Source organism: Atractosteus spatula, chromosome 8 (genome assembly GCF_055471065.1).
Source record: "Atractosteus spatula isolate fAtrSpa1 chromosome 8, fAtrSpa1.hap1, whole genome shotgun sequence".
In the NCBI taxonomy this organism is placed as follows: domain Eukaryota; kingdom Metazoa; phylum Chordata; class Actinopteri; order Semionotiformes; family Lepisosteidae; genus Atractosteus; species Atractosteus spatula.
The window spans coordinates 54,297,323-54,312,500 of record NC_142713.1 but is presented as its reverse complement, the minus strand read 5'-3'; the positions used below and the strand labels follow the sequence as shown (position 1 = coordinate 54,312,500).

Genomic DNA, 15,178 nt, shown 5'->3' with positions numbered 1-15,178 from the left:
TGAAAAAGTCATGCACCAAAAAAAAAAACAAGCCTTGAAACTAAAGAAGACTAAAAGCAGGAACGTCATTCACCTGCTGCGATAAGTACACGAATACTTAGAATTCATTCATTCCAGTACAGTGTATTTTTCAGTTCAGTTCAGTTCAGGCAGGCAGGTTAATCCAGTAGCGCAGGGACGGGCTGTAGTGACCGACTCCTAACAATACGTGTCACCCATTACAACCCAGGGCTCGCCGGGAAAGAGAGTCAAAATCCTAAATTATTCAAGATTGTGCTCTTTCTCCCCCGTGAACAAGATGCCGGCCGTTCACAAACTGCTTCTGGAAGAGGCTTTGCAGGACAGCCCACAGGTAACGCAGGCTTTTCTTTCGCGTTGTATTTCTGCGATACCACGACCACACAGGCGTCAGACCAGAAAACAAACAGATGCTGCTGAAACTTGGGGAGTCGGCTTCATCCCCGCCGTGGCAGAACACAGCCTCGGCAGTTGCGTTATAGTCTCTCCGTGAGACCCTCTCTAACGTTCAGCTGCGAATTAATAGAGAGGGGAAAGTCGATTAAAATTCCACAGGTTATTAGGGCCAGTCTTTTACCAGTTGCTTTTGTGTAATGGTTGAAAATGGTCTTTTATCCTCATCGGAGGTGAACGTTTTCGGAGACGTGAGCTTGTTTGAAATGAAACCAAGAGCCGCTAAAGGTTTCATGCAGGGGGGGGGAAACTACATCTGCACTTACGATTTTGGTAGAATTGCAGCTCTGGAGTTTTTTTTTTAACTCCGTGTTTATCCGGGACAAATACCGTTGTCGTTTATTTTATTCAACTCGGCAAAACAATTGCCCGCACACAACACACAGAGGGAAAAAAAAAACAAAACAACAACTTGCGAGTTGAAAATCATTCGGATGTTGCAAGAAAATAAAACCAGCTCTTGGCTCAAATAAACCCCTCTTGCCTGCTTTTAAAATGGTCCGGAGAACTAGGCCCCTACGATTAGGGGAGGGGGGTAATAGTTGAGCAGTAATTGATGGGAATCCGAGAGAAGCGAGCCTGCGGTCGGAGCGCTCAGCAGCGCCATGACACTGCCTGTGCTGTTAACGTAGCGCTCCTGTAACTCAGCCCGGCTGTTCGCTGCAAACCCCAGGAGATGCGCTTCTGTACTGCCGCTCCAAAAAACCCAAACTGCGGACTCCTCGCATTCCTAAACCCGCACGACATCTTTACCTCAGCCGGCGTGCGTCTGTTTTCTGGCGACTTCCGACGAGCTACACATCTTTTTGACGTTTCTTTTTAAGCTGGGAGGGAGACAGGCGGTTAATGAGCTTGATTCCGGATTAACGAAAAGCACCAAGTTTGAGAATTGTGTTTATCGAAATGGAATTGATTGAATACTTAAGCTGTTTAGGCTATACAGTGTTTTTGTCGTTGATGGTGGTAAATAACGTATCTTAATTGCTGTGAACGTAACAGTTCCTGCCACTCTGTATAAAGAAAGACGCATCTGCAACATGTTATCAGTATCTGTCGGGATTCTGTCGTTATCCTGGAGAATGAAGCACCCCGGGCTATTTCAAGATGCGTTGATCTTTAACGACACAACACTGAACGGCTTGTCCACAGGGGTTATCTATTATCCTTTGTGAAAAAATGGGTTTTACTCACTTCTCCTCTCGGTGGGTAAGGCTGTGACAGGTTTAATAAACGGAGAAGGTCATTATGGCTGGATTTCTCCAGCAAAGTATTTCGGGCAGTTTCTGAAACTGGTAGATTACACCAGTGTCCCCCTTCATACAAAACCAACGTGAATGGAATAGACACTGTACACACCCAATATCACTGGCCTGACGGTTCGAGGCACACTCTTGCACTGGTATTGTAATGGGTAGGTCATCAATTATATACAGTTCATACAGTATTTATGTCTATAAACATAAAATACACAGTCTAGCAACATTATACAGTATATTGCTAGATATGATTCCCGTTGTTCAAACTCGTCTGCCTACAAACAATATCGAGACATGTTGCCAAAAGTACTTTCTTAAAACGTCATTCCTGAAGCAGGAAAGTCAAATGTGTTTCTAAATTTAGCCACGTTTTGTCCTTTTGTGGAGAAGATAGAGCATCGACAATTCCGTTGCGGACGTGAACTTATCAGCATTGACTCCTGGCACCGCAGTGAGGTCTTCTGTCCAAACTGCAGTCACTGTGTTGGCTCGCCGTGCTGTGTCAACATGAGCACAGAGTCCCTTGTTGGGACACCGTCTGCTTCAAGTCTTCCACCTCGTCTGCCTTTGTGTGGCTCAGAGTGCTCTGTTCGAATTCAGCTGGGGGCGTCTCCTCCTGATGGCCTGCTTGTGCAATGTTGAAAAGGCTGGCCTTTCCCGTAGAGCCCTGTCCTCAAACAGCCCGGTTGTTTGTGCATGTCTTGAATGCATATTCCTGCCCACTACTCAAAGGTTCCCAGGGTGGGAATGCGTTGTCCTTGCAAATCATGTGTTCAACCAGGGCATTAAGTGGAGCGGAAGGTTTCTGGATGGAGTATGAACCCCAGGAGCCTTTGTTTTTCGGAACAGGGGAGGTAGTACAGTAGGTGTGGCTGGTGGAAGTTGTACGTCAGTGACCACAATGAGGTTCTCAAAGGAAAGACACTTCATGGTCCTCTAGGCCCTGATATACTCTTAACTGCGTGCGAAAAGTTACCGGCGTGACCATTCGGACAGGTGGCTTGTGAAAGAAGCCAGGGTATTGGCCGTAGTGACGTGGGGGTGTGGCTTGTCACATCCTCCCACAGTCCTTTGCATAAAGAAATGCCTCTTGATAATAAAACATGCTTTAAATAAGCAGATTGATCATCTCTTCATGCCAGAAGATGGAGGCTATAGTATATTGGGCATGTGGTCAAAGCAAAAAATCTCCTTACCAGGAGGTTCCTTCCTTATTCATGCTGTGGCTCTCATTGATGCCTTCAGTCCCTGTGTGCTGGGCTTTGTAGATGAGATGTGAAATTAAGACAGCTGTTATAAGTCGCTCTGCAATAGCAGCTGCCAATGCAAAGTTCACCTTTGTCCTTTGTCCTTATAAAAGTCAGGAACAAAACTAGTCTGTAAAGTTAGGTTACGTTTCATTTCGGGGCTTTTTAGGTATGAGACCTATGTAAGTCTCCACATTCAGGTTAGATTCAGGTTAAATTCAGCTTCTAACACCAAATGCTTGAATGTCATTGTGCCATATTGAACACAGCTAAGAGACTACAAGCCCAAATCAGGAGACTATATAGCATGATTCCCACGTGAGATCTTTGTGATCAGGATGATGTAAGTGGTAGACATAGTGACTGCAGTTTTGGACAGACATCAGGGCAAAATAACATTTAGTCACTGAACTCTAGTTAAGAGAAAAACTATGTAGTTCCTGCATAGTGTTTCTAGAATTTATATTCTTCCCAAATAAAACAGTCAAATTATTCTAATGATCACCTCCTTAGTAGAGCATGCAAACTGTCTGCATGCAATTTCTTCCATTACTACTGTCAGTGCTACAGGTGTAGGGTTCAGTGCTGAGCTCTCTCTCATTTAACAGGGTTATTAACTGGACCACATTTCTTTCTGACTAGCTGTGGGTTTCCAAAATGTAAGTCACCCAAGAAACAAATACTGGGGGGTTTAGCTTTCCTCCCACTAATGGTGATTTTGACAGTGTTTTTCTGTGTCATAAAAAATACACAATCTGGTTTATGAAGGAACTTGCAGCAGTTTAAAGGTGAAAATCATTCCGTGAATAAGAAAAGAATGAAACAGCTAAGTCGGTATGGGTATTATCTTTAGTTATACCTGATTTGGAACAGTGTTACAAAAATGGTGAAAGTCAGGAATTGACTGAGCAGTTCAGTCAATAAGTAAAATTAATTATTCATAACGCCCAACTTGTAAGTGATTTCTCCAGAATATACCCGAGGGGTAATTAGAGGCACCTGAATTCTTTGTTCTCTGGCACAGCTTTGGTGAAAAAGGTAAAAATCCAGGCACACCTGCATTAAACAGATGTTTATTAACAGTGACAAGACAAACACTACTACGCTACACAAAATACACAACACACAAGTGACTATATTTACAGTATGTACAAACAAGGCATTCCAGAGACCTAACGTTCTAATCACGCAGAAACCCCCCAGACTAAGTGTTAAACTCTAAAATAATGCCTGCAGAGACCAAATAAGAGATGAACTGCCTTCTTAATAAATGCAGTACAACCTGCAGTTAAATCTCTCTCTTTCTGCAAACCTGAGGCCACAAAATAAATAGGAGCCTATCTCCCATATAAATACTTAGCCCCAGTCAGGTTTGATTTGGATGAGCATGAAGGGGCTCTCGCCTGGCTTTGAGTTCCAACTCCTCCTGGCTCTCTTCTTCTCTCCCTTTCTCCTTTCATCCTTTCTGTGTACTTAAAGGGGTCTTCTATGGTGTGTTTCTGGAGGGCTCATTGACAATCATTAACGCACAACCTAATTAGGTTCACCAAGGAAAACTGTGCAGTTGTTTTCTGATCAGGGGATCCTCACATCCCAGCAAACATCCCCTCTGCTTTGAAGCTGGAAGTGTTTCACTGCCAGGTGTTACACACATTATCTAAACTCTTGGAGACACTTCCTAGTTGCCTATAGCTGTAACAATAGTCTGGCTTTAGTTAAAAAGCAGAATCGTATAAGAGCACTGTGCTGTAACCCAAAAGCCATCCTGCGAGCTCTGCTGAGGGTGTATATATTTGTGCTGGAGTGTGGTTTGCTCACAGGATGTGCCTTGTCTGTCCCACAGACCCGCTCTCTGCTCAGTGTGTTTGAAGAAGATGCTGGAACTCTGACTGATTACACCAACCAGCTGCTGCAGTCCATGCAGAGAGTGTTTGGTGCTCAGGTGAGTGACCACAGCTCTCTCTACCCGCTTTGCTTCTCAAGACCTGGGTTCTGTGAACAAGCACTAGGATGACCCAACACCAGCTCTGCATTGTGTGTGAATAGAAATTGCACAGAAGAAGAGACTAGTGAGATCTGGCAGTCGGATTGTGTAGTAGATGATGAACTGGAAGTGTATTGTTGGCACTGCGATGTGGCAGGAGGGTCTCCTGTAGACGTAACTGAGTTCTGTCATTTAACCTTGTTTAATGGAGTCATTGAGCAATTATTTTCATGATTATTAATGAGGTCATTTTGTATTGCAGAAACCTGTAAAAGAATTGTACATAAGTTAAAGTGATGAACAATTAAAAAATGAACAATTTGGATTTAGATGCTATTTAAATACACGGAACATTTATTTTTTTTTTAATATAAAATAATTAAGAACACTATGAAAACAGAAGCTTGTCTTCTGTCAAGGCCTTAGGGGAACACGGGCATCTGTTAGCCTTGAGATCTTTTATCAAACCCAGAAGAGTGTCTAAGACATTGTGAGCTGGGTTTATTTAAGATTTTTAAAAGACGCATCTATGAAATATACTCTTAGTTTAAAATAAAGAGACTGAAACAGATCTGTGCTTTACAGTGAATCTACACCTTGCCTGTAGGGAAGATATTGAATTGAGCCCAGACTTTATATTTTATTAACACTACATTTACAAGAACAGGCCTTTTAAACCACAGAGGTGTTTTCTTTCAAAACAACGGCTAGATGAGATCCTTGGATCAATTAACCATTGTTCTTATGAAGCACCTTATTATTAATGAAGCAAACCATTATTATTAAAACCAAGAGCAGGAACCACGTCTTTACACAAAGGGGTGTAGGAGTAGGGAAAAAGCTATGTTTTTTGTATGTGTTTTCAAAGCTGATACCCTGGTTCCTTTCATGAAACGGCCTGATGAGATCGTCAGATCCTTGAGCCACTAATTAGCAAATGGGCTAAATGGGCCTCAATGACCTTGTCTTGTTTGTAACCCTTCCCACCTGCTCTGAAGCCTTTCCTGTGTTGTTGTGTTGCAGAATGAGATGAGTTTGGCCACGCAGCAGCTGTCCAAGCAGCTGTTGGAATATGAGAAACAGGTGAGCTCTGAGACACCTAACTGCTGTACTGCTCTCTGATGCAGCTGAGGACCGTGAGTCCAGTCCAGCCTAACGAACACTTGCATACTTTTATGAGAATGTCACGATATTTACAATTCTCATTTCTATTATGGCTGACACTTCTATCCGAAGCTGCGTTCCAGGTGTTACAGTGACCCAGTTTTGCATAAGTCTGTTGTAACAGCTGTGTTCAGTGGGACAATCAGGAGACAGTATCTTGCTTAAGGCTAAAGTGCTGCACCTGCAATATGGAATCACAGCCCTCTGGACAGCCAGTAAAGAAATGAAAGGCTGACAGCCTCTTGTTGGTTGTACAGCTTTGTGATTTTAACCCACAGAGCAAACTTTGCTACCTGATAAGCCTGATTGGCAGAGGAGGGGTGTGTGCTGGCCTGTGTGAGTGTGTGATCGTTTGCATGTTTGCTGTGCGGTTTGGGACTGAATTGTGCCACACCTAAACCACTCTTGAATTGCCTTTGTCTGATCCCAGCCCGGCTGTTAAGTTAAGAGATTGGCTGCAACAAGCCTGTGTGTTAAATTCATTATCTACTTCTGAAAGTAAACCTTATATCTTTGCAGATAGGTTTTATACACATTACAGAACCCTCTCAAATAACAGTAGTAATCAAGCCATCGGGTTACATTAACATTTAAACTCCTTTAAACAGTGGCTTTGTAAAAGCAGTTTGAGCTGGTTAACTGTGTACATGGTAGGAGTTATCCCAGGGGCAAACAGGGTGATTCCTGCAGAAAAGGGTGGCTTTCAGTTGTAGCGAGTTTCCAAGTGGTGAAAATTTGCAAGATGGTGTATTGCCAAGGACTGAGAGTTATGACAGTTACTTTTTCAGAGACAAAAATAAGATGGTGCAGGTGGTTGCAAGAAAAGTGAAAATCTTGTGCATTTACATGTTTTAGGATTCTGTTACCCCCGTGCAGTCCGTATGTGTTCACTAACGCTGTGTCTGACTGAGAACTATGGACTGCTGCTGCTCTGGAATCTGTCCAGACAGGAGCAACCAGGTGCATGCTGGGGCTGAAGGGAGTGTCCCAGACTGACAGGCTGCAGGAACCGAACCCTTATAGTCTTGACCAGAGAAGACCATGAGGGGAGCTGATACAAGTGTTCAAAATCTTCAGAGGCACTGTCAGAGTCAACCCAGCAGAAACATGAACCTGAGGGCACAAGTGAAAACTACATGACTGTGCATTTCAAACAGAATAGGAGACATGTCTGTACCCAAAGTGTTGTGGGAGTGTGGAACAAGCTACCCACTCTTGTTGTTGAACTGGATATCCTGGCTTCCTTCAGGATGAGATCCTTGGATCAATGAATTACTAACTACCAATAGGATAGATGGGCCTAATGTCCTACTGTCATTGGAACCATTCTAATGTGTTGCAGTCTTTGGTCTTTTTACCGACATTCACTCAATTTAACATACAGACTTTTATTGTCGACTTCTGCATCTTCAGTAAAGCCTCGTGAAACTTGAATCTGTTGTTTTAGTTTTGTTGTTTCTCTGAAAAACATTAAAGTGCTTTGCTTGAGATCATGAATGACACCAGAAAAAAAAAACAGTTCTGTAATCCATTCAAGAGTTATTCCTGTGAAGCGAGTGAATTTGCATTTCAGTGAAAAATTGTTTGGCTTTCGCTCTTGGTTGGTGAGTCCGTTTTCTTATTGTTGTGGCTATCGCTAATTAAATTACATGAATAACTGTAATTAAATGAGCTACTTCATGTTAAAGACCACAAATATACACAGTCTGGCTAATCATGTAATTACGTCCAGGGGACAAAGCTGCAACAGGAAATAAAGTATCTATTATTGCCGTGTAAGATGGCACTGTTAGATGGAGCTGAGGTACATGATCAGAAAGACTTCTCCAAATGCAATTAACATCACCTCCAGCAGACATGACCAAGACATTAGGAAAGGACAAACCATTAAACAAAGAGCAATAAATAAATAAAATGAGCCGTCAGTTCAGACAATGCACACAAATGCTGTGCTTCTTTCCCTGATTCTGAAGTTCTGATGTGCACTTCAAACCCTAAGCCGTGAGGAGGCATTCAGTTAGAATCCCACTGATGGTAGCTTTGCACTGTCTCAGCCCAGCAGCGCCATCAGAGGTCTTAGCCTGCAGTTCCTCTTGTTGGACTGAATGGACTCCTCTCCTGTGTGATTATCTTATTGCGTGGCGTTTCTCTTCATCTGTTGGCCTCAGCATGTGCTGCTGCTGCCCGCGGTGCGATTGGACAAGGTTTAACAGGTAAACACAGACCCTTCGTAGGCTCTGGCTGTTCAGAAGGGATCGCCCAGCGAAATGTTGATGTCTGACAGGGGTTTCATGTCTGACAAGGTTTTTCTTTATTTTTCAGAATTTCGCCCTGGGTAAAGGAGACGAGGAAGTCATTGGCACTCTGCAGCACTTCTCCAAAGTACTAGATGAGGTAAAGCTGGGGGGTCTTTCTGCATGGCTGAGTGACCGACATCGCGGATTCTTGACCTTTTCATGTTGCGTGACCTCACATCATATTGTTTTAAAAGTTTATCAGAAGACTGTCTTGGCTCGGTTTACTAATGCAGCAAACCATAACGGATTCCTGATTAAACCGTTCAAAGCAGTTACTAACGAGGGTACCCTCTGGCATTTCAGGATCTGGGTTCTATGCCCAGGCAAAATGGAAAAAGCCTTTTGCTTTGTCAGGATTATTAATTAAAAGGAGAAAAGAACCCCGAACTGAGATGAGTGATGTAATCCCTTATCGATCTGTCTGTTTCCCCAGCTGAACAGTCTGCACACACTGCTGGCCAACCAGATGGCCGACAGAATGGTGTTTCCCATGATCCAGTTCAGGGAGAAGGACCTCACAGGTAATGTACTGATCAGAACAAACCCAGGACAGTCGATCGACATGCAGAGTTGCAGCAAGTAACTTTTAGAGACAATATTTATGTCCATTTAGAGTGCAAATAAGGGTTCCATCTTTGATGAGTGGAAGCTAATGGACAGTTCTGCTGTGTTTATAAAGCAACAAGTCTCCTGGCATAGAGGCGCTGTTCAGAATAACAGGATGTGACTTGTTTCTCAATAAATAATTTTAAATCTTGTGCAAAATTGGTAAAAGAGTATGAGATTTTGTAGGCTACATTGAAAATGAAAGCTGCATTTTGGCGTCATCAAATCAAATCAAATCAAGTTTATTTATCAAATGCACAACAATACAACGTGCAGCAGTAGTTGCTGGCAATGAATTGTCTTTTCTGTGAGCTCACAAAATCACAAGAATCACAAAAATCACAAAATTTAGGTTATGAAAATAAGGTTACATAATAATAGATGTAATAGAAATTGAATAAAGCTCAATAGGAATAGAGCTGCTATGTGTCCATGGTGTATACAATATATACAAGTAGTGCAGTTATGCTGAATACAGTGAAAACTGTGTGCATGTAGCCATTACAGGTGATTTGCTTAAGGAGCTGCAGGTTGGCTATTTAGCAGTCTTATTGCCTGAAGGTAGAAGCTGTTCTGTAGTCTGTTGGACCGAATGTTTCGGTATCGTTTACCAGACAGTAGGAGGGAAAACAGTTTGTGACTGGGGTGACTGGGGTCCTTGAGAATGGACCTGGCCTTCTCTGGAAGCTTGCGTGTATGGGTTGTGAATGTGTACATTTAAAACGGCGGCTCAGAGTGGAAATCTAGCGCTACTTGTAATTTTTCGAATATTTAGAAGTTTAAAAAAAACGGACAGATATCTGAGAATTGGACAAGAAGAAAACATTAACTTCGTGAAACCAGATTTAAACACCTGGTGGATGTATGTGGTACTGCACTGTGGCTGCCGGACAAACCAGAGATGTCCCTGATTTCCCTTTGTTGGCAGGAAGGGTGAAGCATACACACCTATATTTCTGTATGTACTTGCAACAGAGGAGCTGGATCTGAGACAGTCAGTCTGGGTCGGGCCACTAGAGGGCGGCGTAAGGGCACTCCAGTGACTAGAAGAAAGCCAAATAAGGTTCTGCACTGCGTACAAGGAATCTAGCTGACAACAGTCTGATTCCTTTGTAAAAACGTTCAAAGTTAGCAATGTCCATCCTGGTATTGGGATAGACTGGTAAAGTTGCGTGGCGTAATTTCAGCAATGGTAAGAGGTCCAGTCACGCAGTGTGATTTTAATAAGAGGACTTCATCGCTTCATCGTGGGTGCTAGGCTCCTCTTTTAGAGAAGCTTTCCTGGCCAAACAGGATCAGCAGGGCGGCTTCGATTCTAGTTGACATGAAATAGGAACAGCGAGAAGGTTTCAAGGAAACTCAGACCCAGTTCTGCACTTGCCCACATCAGACAGGGTTCATGTAGGTTCTCCACATCATGCTACCAGGTTACACACCCCTCATCTGTCCACACTGCTACAGTACCTGTTCATTAGGTACCAGTCCTTAATCCAGTTACAGGTGTTACCTTAAAAACCTGTCAGCTGCAGATCACAGTTAGTCTTTTAAAAGGACTTTTAACCAAGCCTGTCTTTAAAGAAGAGCCCGGTCTGCTACAAGACTGGAGGTAGCCCTGGATAAGGCTGTCTGGTTGTGCTTCGGACTGCGCGGTTATTTTCTTGCTGCAATAGGCGTTTCCCTCCTGGAAGACCAGCTCTCGCTCTCCTCCGCCTCCCTTCTGTTCTCCAAGGGTTCTGTGACTTTTTCATGACCCTTTCTTCACCTTCCTGGTGTTCTCATTGCATGTCTCTAACTTTGTCTTCGTCCCCCCCCCCCCCCCCCCATTATGGCTGTACTTGCAGTGTAATTCGTCTTTATTAGAGGGAACAGACGTACAGTACAGCCGTGAGCAACATGAACTGAGGGCTTGCTGCCGTTTTTCAGGGTGTTGCCCAGGTCTCGCTCAGTTTCATGGAGTTGATGTAGACTGCTTTAAACAGATCAGCGTTTCTATTGCTTTTGTGTCCGGGATTGTGTACGGGTGAAACGGCTGTAAAACCGTGTACAAGCCCAGTCCCGGGGGGGGGGCTCGAGCGTCTGGACCTCGGGGATCGAGCAAGCCCCGCTGTGTGTCCGGTGTGTCTGTTGCACTCCCTGAAACCCGAACCCCGGTGTGTTTGTGTTTCAGAGATAAGCACGCTGAAAGACATATTTGGCATCGCCAGCAATGGTATGTATTGTGTTTGCTCTAATCTCTATCTTACAGTTTTATTTTCTCTAAATGTTGTGTGGTTCCATTTTTCTATACTATTGCAGAACAGCAAACTGTCTAGGGTTGAGGGAGGAGGGGAGGCTGGTTTCTACTCCTCTGCATCGTGAAATCAGGAGTTTGGGAGACATTTAAAGCATGCGTTAATGAAATGCTTAAATCTAATCTGCATAAGGGAGAGCTCAGCTCTGCAGACTACAAATTCCTCTGTTTCTCAAAGACTAGAAGTGACCGTCACTGTTGAAAGGCTCAAAGCAGTCTGACTTTTAAAAATAACTTATGGCGTGGTTAGAAAACAAGAAACGGTAACCTTTTAGATGCAGCAGTCTACGGCGGTGTGTTTCAGTGTCGTATCCTAGCCAGATATCCGTCTAAATAAATAAGGACAACTCTGACTGAAATCGAGATTTCACAGAGAAAGATTTTAATTCTAATCATATGTATTTGAAAGGATTCCGAGCAGGATGGCACAAGGGCACAGCAGTTAGATTTGGAAACTTGGGTTCACTTCCAGACCTGGGATGCTATCTGCAGGGAGTTTGTGTGTTCTCCCTGTGTTTGCGTGGATTGTAGCACGGTGCTCCAGTTTCCTCCCAATGACACACTGAAAGGCTAATTATCTTTGGGGATAATGGGCCCTGGTGGGCCCAGGGTGTATCCCGCCTTCCGCCTGTGGCTTGCTGGGACAGAATCCAGCTCCCCGTGGCGTTGAATTACATGAAGAGGTTGAAAATTGGATGGATGGATTCCAAGCAGTTCCTTTAAGAGCGTGAGTGAACTGTGAGTAAACTAGGAGACTGGTACTGTACCTACCGTACCAAGCTAGACAGGTTTGGAAGGTGGGCTGTTATTGGAAGAGGCCGTTCTTCACCAAAGAAGTGATGATTCACTGTCGTAGTCGCGTCTAGGCTTCCCTGCTAAAGACTAAAAAGATTTAGTTCTTTGTAGTCTGACAAGGTAGGACAGAGCAGAACAAAACATCAGCAAGGCAGCCATCTTTCTTTCAGCAGGAGGCCCATTATGCCAGGTGTTAATTGTACAGCTTCTAGAATGAAACGTTAAATGTTTGTGCTCGGTAGCACTTTGTGTTATGGGATACGTATTGACAGGAGGAAAACATAGTGTTCCGGTATCCATCGTGTTTATGCATGAAACCCATTTTAGATAAGATCACTATATTAGCCATATACAATTTCTTGCATTAGGAATTCGTCTTTTCGCATAACCCAGCTTGCTCTCCATGAGACACACAGACACAGAGGGGGAGAGAGAAGCTTGGGGTCAGAGCGCAGTACATTGTCACTAGAATGACACCTATCAGGTTTGTAGTTCTTTTGCCCAACAGTCCTGGAACAGCTGCTGTTTGCTTTGCCATGTGAAAGATAGCAACAGCTCATGAGGTGCAGACAAGAACAGATTGGGTTGTGCATGAGATCTGCTAGATTTTAGTCGGTGTACCGGTCCCCAAGATGGGGCCTGTTTGAGTTTTGAGAAGAAAATGGTGTTCAGGCAGCCATCTTGGTTTATGCCAGTGCACCAGATAGTTAACTGTATGCAGACATCAAGGACACTTGCTACATGTGGAGTTTTTAAAACAGCAGGGGCTTGTTTTTCGGGCTGTGCATCAGCAGTGGAAAAAAAAAAGAAATGATGATCTGACCGCCAACCAGAAACTTCATTTTTCATACAGCCATCCTGTTGGTATTAGAAACCCTACCGCTACAGTTTGGAGTTAATTGGTCAGACAGGTCTGACCAGGAGAAGTTAGTGTCATGAGCTGGGTTGCATACGATGGTTTATGATGTCTTGAGGCTGTGAAATTGAACCAGCCTTTCAGGTGCAGACTTGAAAAACCATTGGTCATTGAGGAGCTCTGCCAAGTGTGAATTCAATCCGTGCAGCTGTTCTTAAGAAGAAGATTTTGAAAGGCTGATGCAGGACCCCAGTTTTGGTCAAAAATTTAATGGCTTCCCTGTCCCAGTGTGCCTACTCTTTTCAGAAGAGGGAAGAATAATAAATCCATTCAAGTACTAGATACTCAGAAGTCCTAGTACTCCAGAAGGCCTAAAGCTCAGGTTCTGTGCTCTTAAAAATGCACTTGCCTTCTCCGAAATGGGTTTGAAGTGGAGGTCAGAATGATGTGAGGAACAGTTTGTCTCAAATTATTTTCTCGGTAGCAGGTGGGATCAATAAGACTTCGACTAGCTCGCTCTGCTTCCCGGCATAGAGAGCATCTCGTTGTGCTCCAGAGGCCTTCATCTGAAGAGCTGCTCAATAGGATGTGAAAGGCACGTCGGGAGCTGGAGACGAATTGATAGGAAGCTGCTGAATTAAAAACAAAAACTGGTTTTGTTCTAGAGCACGACGTGTCCATGGCCAAGTACAGCCGGCTGCCCAAGAGAAAAGAGAATGAGAAGGTGAGAGTCGCTGCTCAGCTCTTGCAGTCTCTACGGGCACGGCATTTACAAGGCTCCAGTGCCCTGTCACCCCCCCAGCATGAGGGAAGAAGATGAGGCTCAGAGGTTTTAAAGATTCAGTCCTTGAGTTTACGTTAGACAGCTGTGGGAGGGCAGGGGGCAGTCTGTTCAAGGTTTCAGTTGCCCAGAGTGGACACAGATGGGGTATCCTTTGTTAGTATTCCAGTCTGTAGTTGAAAGAAGCTGCCCTTGTGGGGCTGTGCCCAGATGTTTCTCAGCTGCCTGTGTAAGACGCGTTCGCAGCTTCTGCCCCCCTGCCGCCCGTAGCAGCGGAAAGCGGAAAACGTGAAGTTGCCTTTCTTGTCTTGTGTGCGGTGCGGGCTTGCAGCTGAAGGCGGACGTGGTGGCGGAGGTGGCCTACACCAGGAGGAAGCAGCACCAGGCCTCCATGCAGTACTACTGCGCGCTCAACGCCCTGCAGTACAGGAAGAGAGTGGCCATGCTGGAGCCCATGCTGGGATACATGCAGGCACAGGTCAGCCATGACCGCTCCATGCTCCGCAGCTGGAAATGAGAAGCCCTTCGCATTCAGGATCGAGGTTTCATGACCTGGCACAGTTCTGATCAGGCCCACCTGTTTTTCACATTCACCTTCCCTCTTGCTGACGGAAGCATTGTTCTCAGTCATGCAGTGTTTGCAGGTGACCTCCTACTGTATATCTTCAGCACCCCTTACCTGTTCAGGTGAGTCCTCTGATTCAGTCTGAGGACCACATACAGTAGGTGCTTCATCACATGACCTATTCACAGGCATAATTTATTCATAGCCTTTGTGTTGTTAGCTGTGCATGCCTCTGTGTTATTAGTGAAGGTGGTTCAGTTCCCCTAGTGCACCTTTACTAATGTCCTCATTGGGTCAGCTGCTCACGACCCTGACACACATGGAGTTTTATTTACAGATCATGTAGCCTCTGCCTTTGGGAAGGCTAGAGTTATCCAGGCAAGCAGAGTCGCTGGCTGGTGCCTGATGCTTGTTTCTTTGTCCCACCAGGTGAGCTTCTTCAGGAAAGGTATGGACCTGGTTTCCAAGAAAATGGACAGTTTCCTCACGTCTGTCTCGAACATGACTCAAAGGTAAAGCCCCACAGCCCCCGTCTCTACTCCACAAAACTGCACAGCAGTTCCCTCATTTTTTCTTTATTCGTTTGCTTATTTAGTTTGGCAGATTCAAGCAATAACACGGTATGTTTTCCTATATTCCTAGCCTTTGGAGTCTTCTAATATTGAAATAATTCAAGTGCTCCAGCAGCGTGATATAGTGAGTGGCTTTACGATGGCAGCTTATAGATTTACACACCAGCCTTTGGCTACCAACATGTACGCAGCGACTTGCTGGCCGGAGAGGTTAGAAAACAGTGCTCAGTCGTTCCAGGGAGAGTGAACTCCGGGCCGGTCTGCTTCCAGTGTGAGAGCAGCTGATGTAGGATT

General features: G+C 44.5%; 1 protein-coding gene across 2 annotated transcripts in view; it reads left to right on the top strand.

Moving 5' to 3' along the window:
• The first annotated feature begins 282 nt into the window (after nucleotides 1-282).
• Nucleotides 283-15,178, top strand: part of appl2 (adaptor protein, phosphotyrosine interacting with PH domain and leucine zipper 2) — a 32,231-nt gene continuing 17,335 nt past the window's right edge. For both annotated transcript variants that reach the window (XM_088924115.1, XM_088924114.1), the window contains exons 1-9: nucleotides 283-352; nucleotides 4,818-4,916; nucleotides 5,982-6,041; nucleotides 8,445-8,516; nucleotides 8,853-8,940; nucleotides 11,193-11,234; nucleotides 13,632-13,690; nucleotides 14,079-14,225; nucleotides 14,742-14,824. In XM_088924115.1, the coding sequence (XP_088780241.1) occupies nucleotides 299-352; nucleotides 4,818-4,916; nucleotides 5,982-6,041; nucleotides 8,445-8,516; nucleotides 8,853-8,940; nucleotides 11,193-11,234; nucleotides 13,632-13,690; nucleotides 14,079-14,225; nucleotides 14,742-14,824 (704 nt within the window). In that variant the 5' untranslated portion in view covers nucleotides 283-298. The remainder of the gene's footprint in view (nucleotides 353-4,817; nucleotides 4,917-5,981; nucleotides 6,042-8,444; nucleotides 8,517-8,852; nucleotides 8,941-11,192; nucleotides 11,235-13,631; nucleotides 13,691-14,078; nucleotides 14,226-14,741; nucleotides 14,825-15,178) is intronic.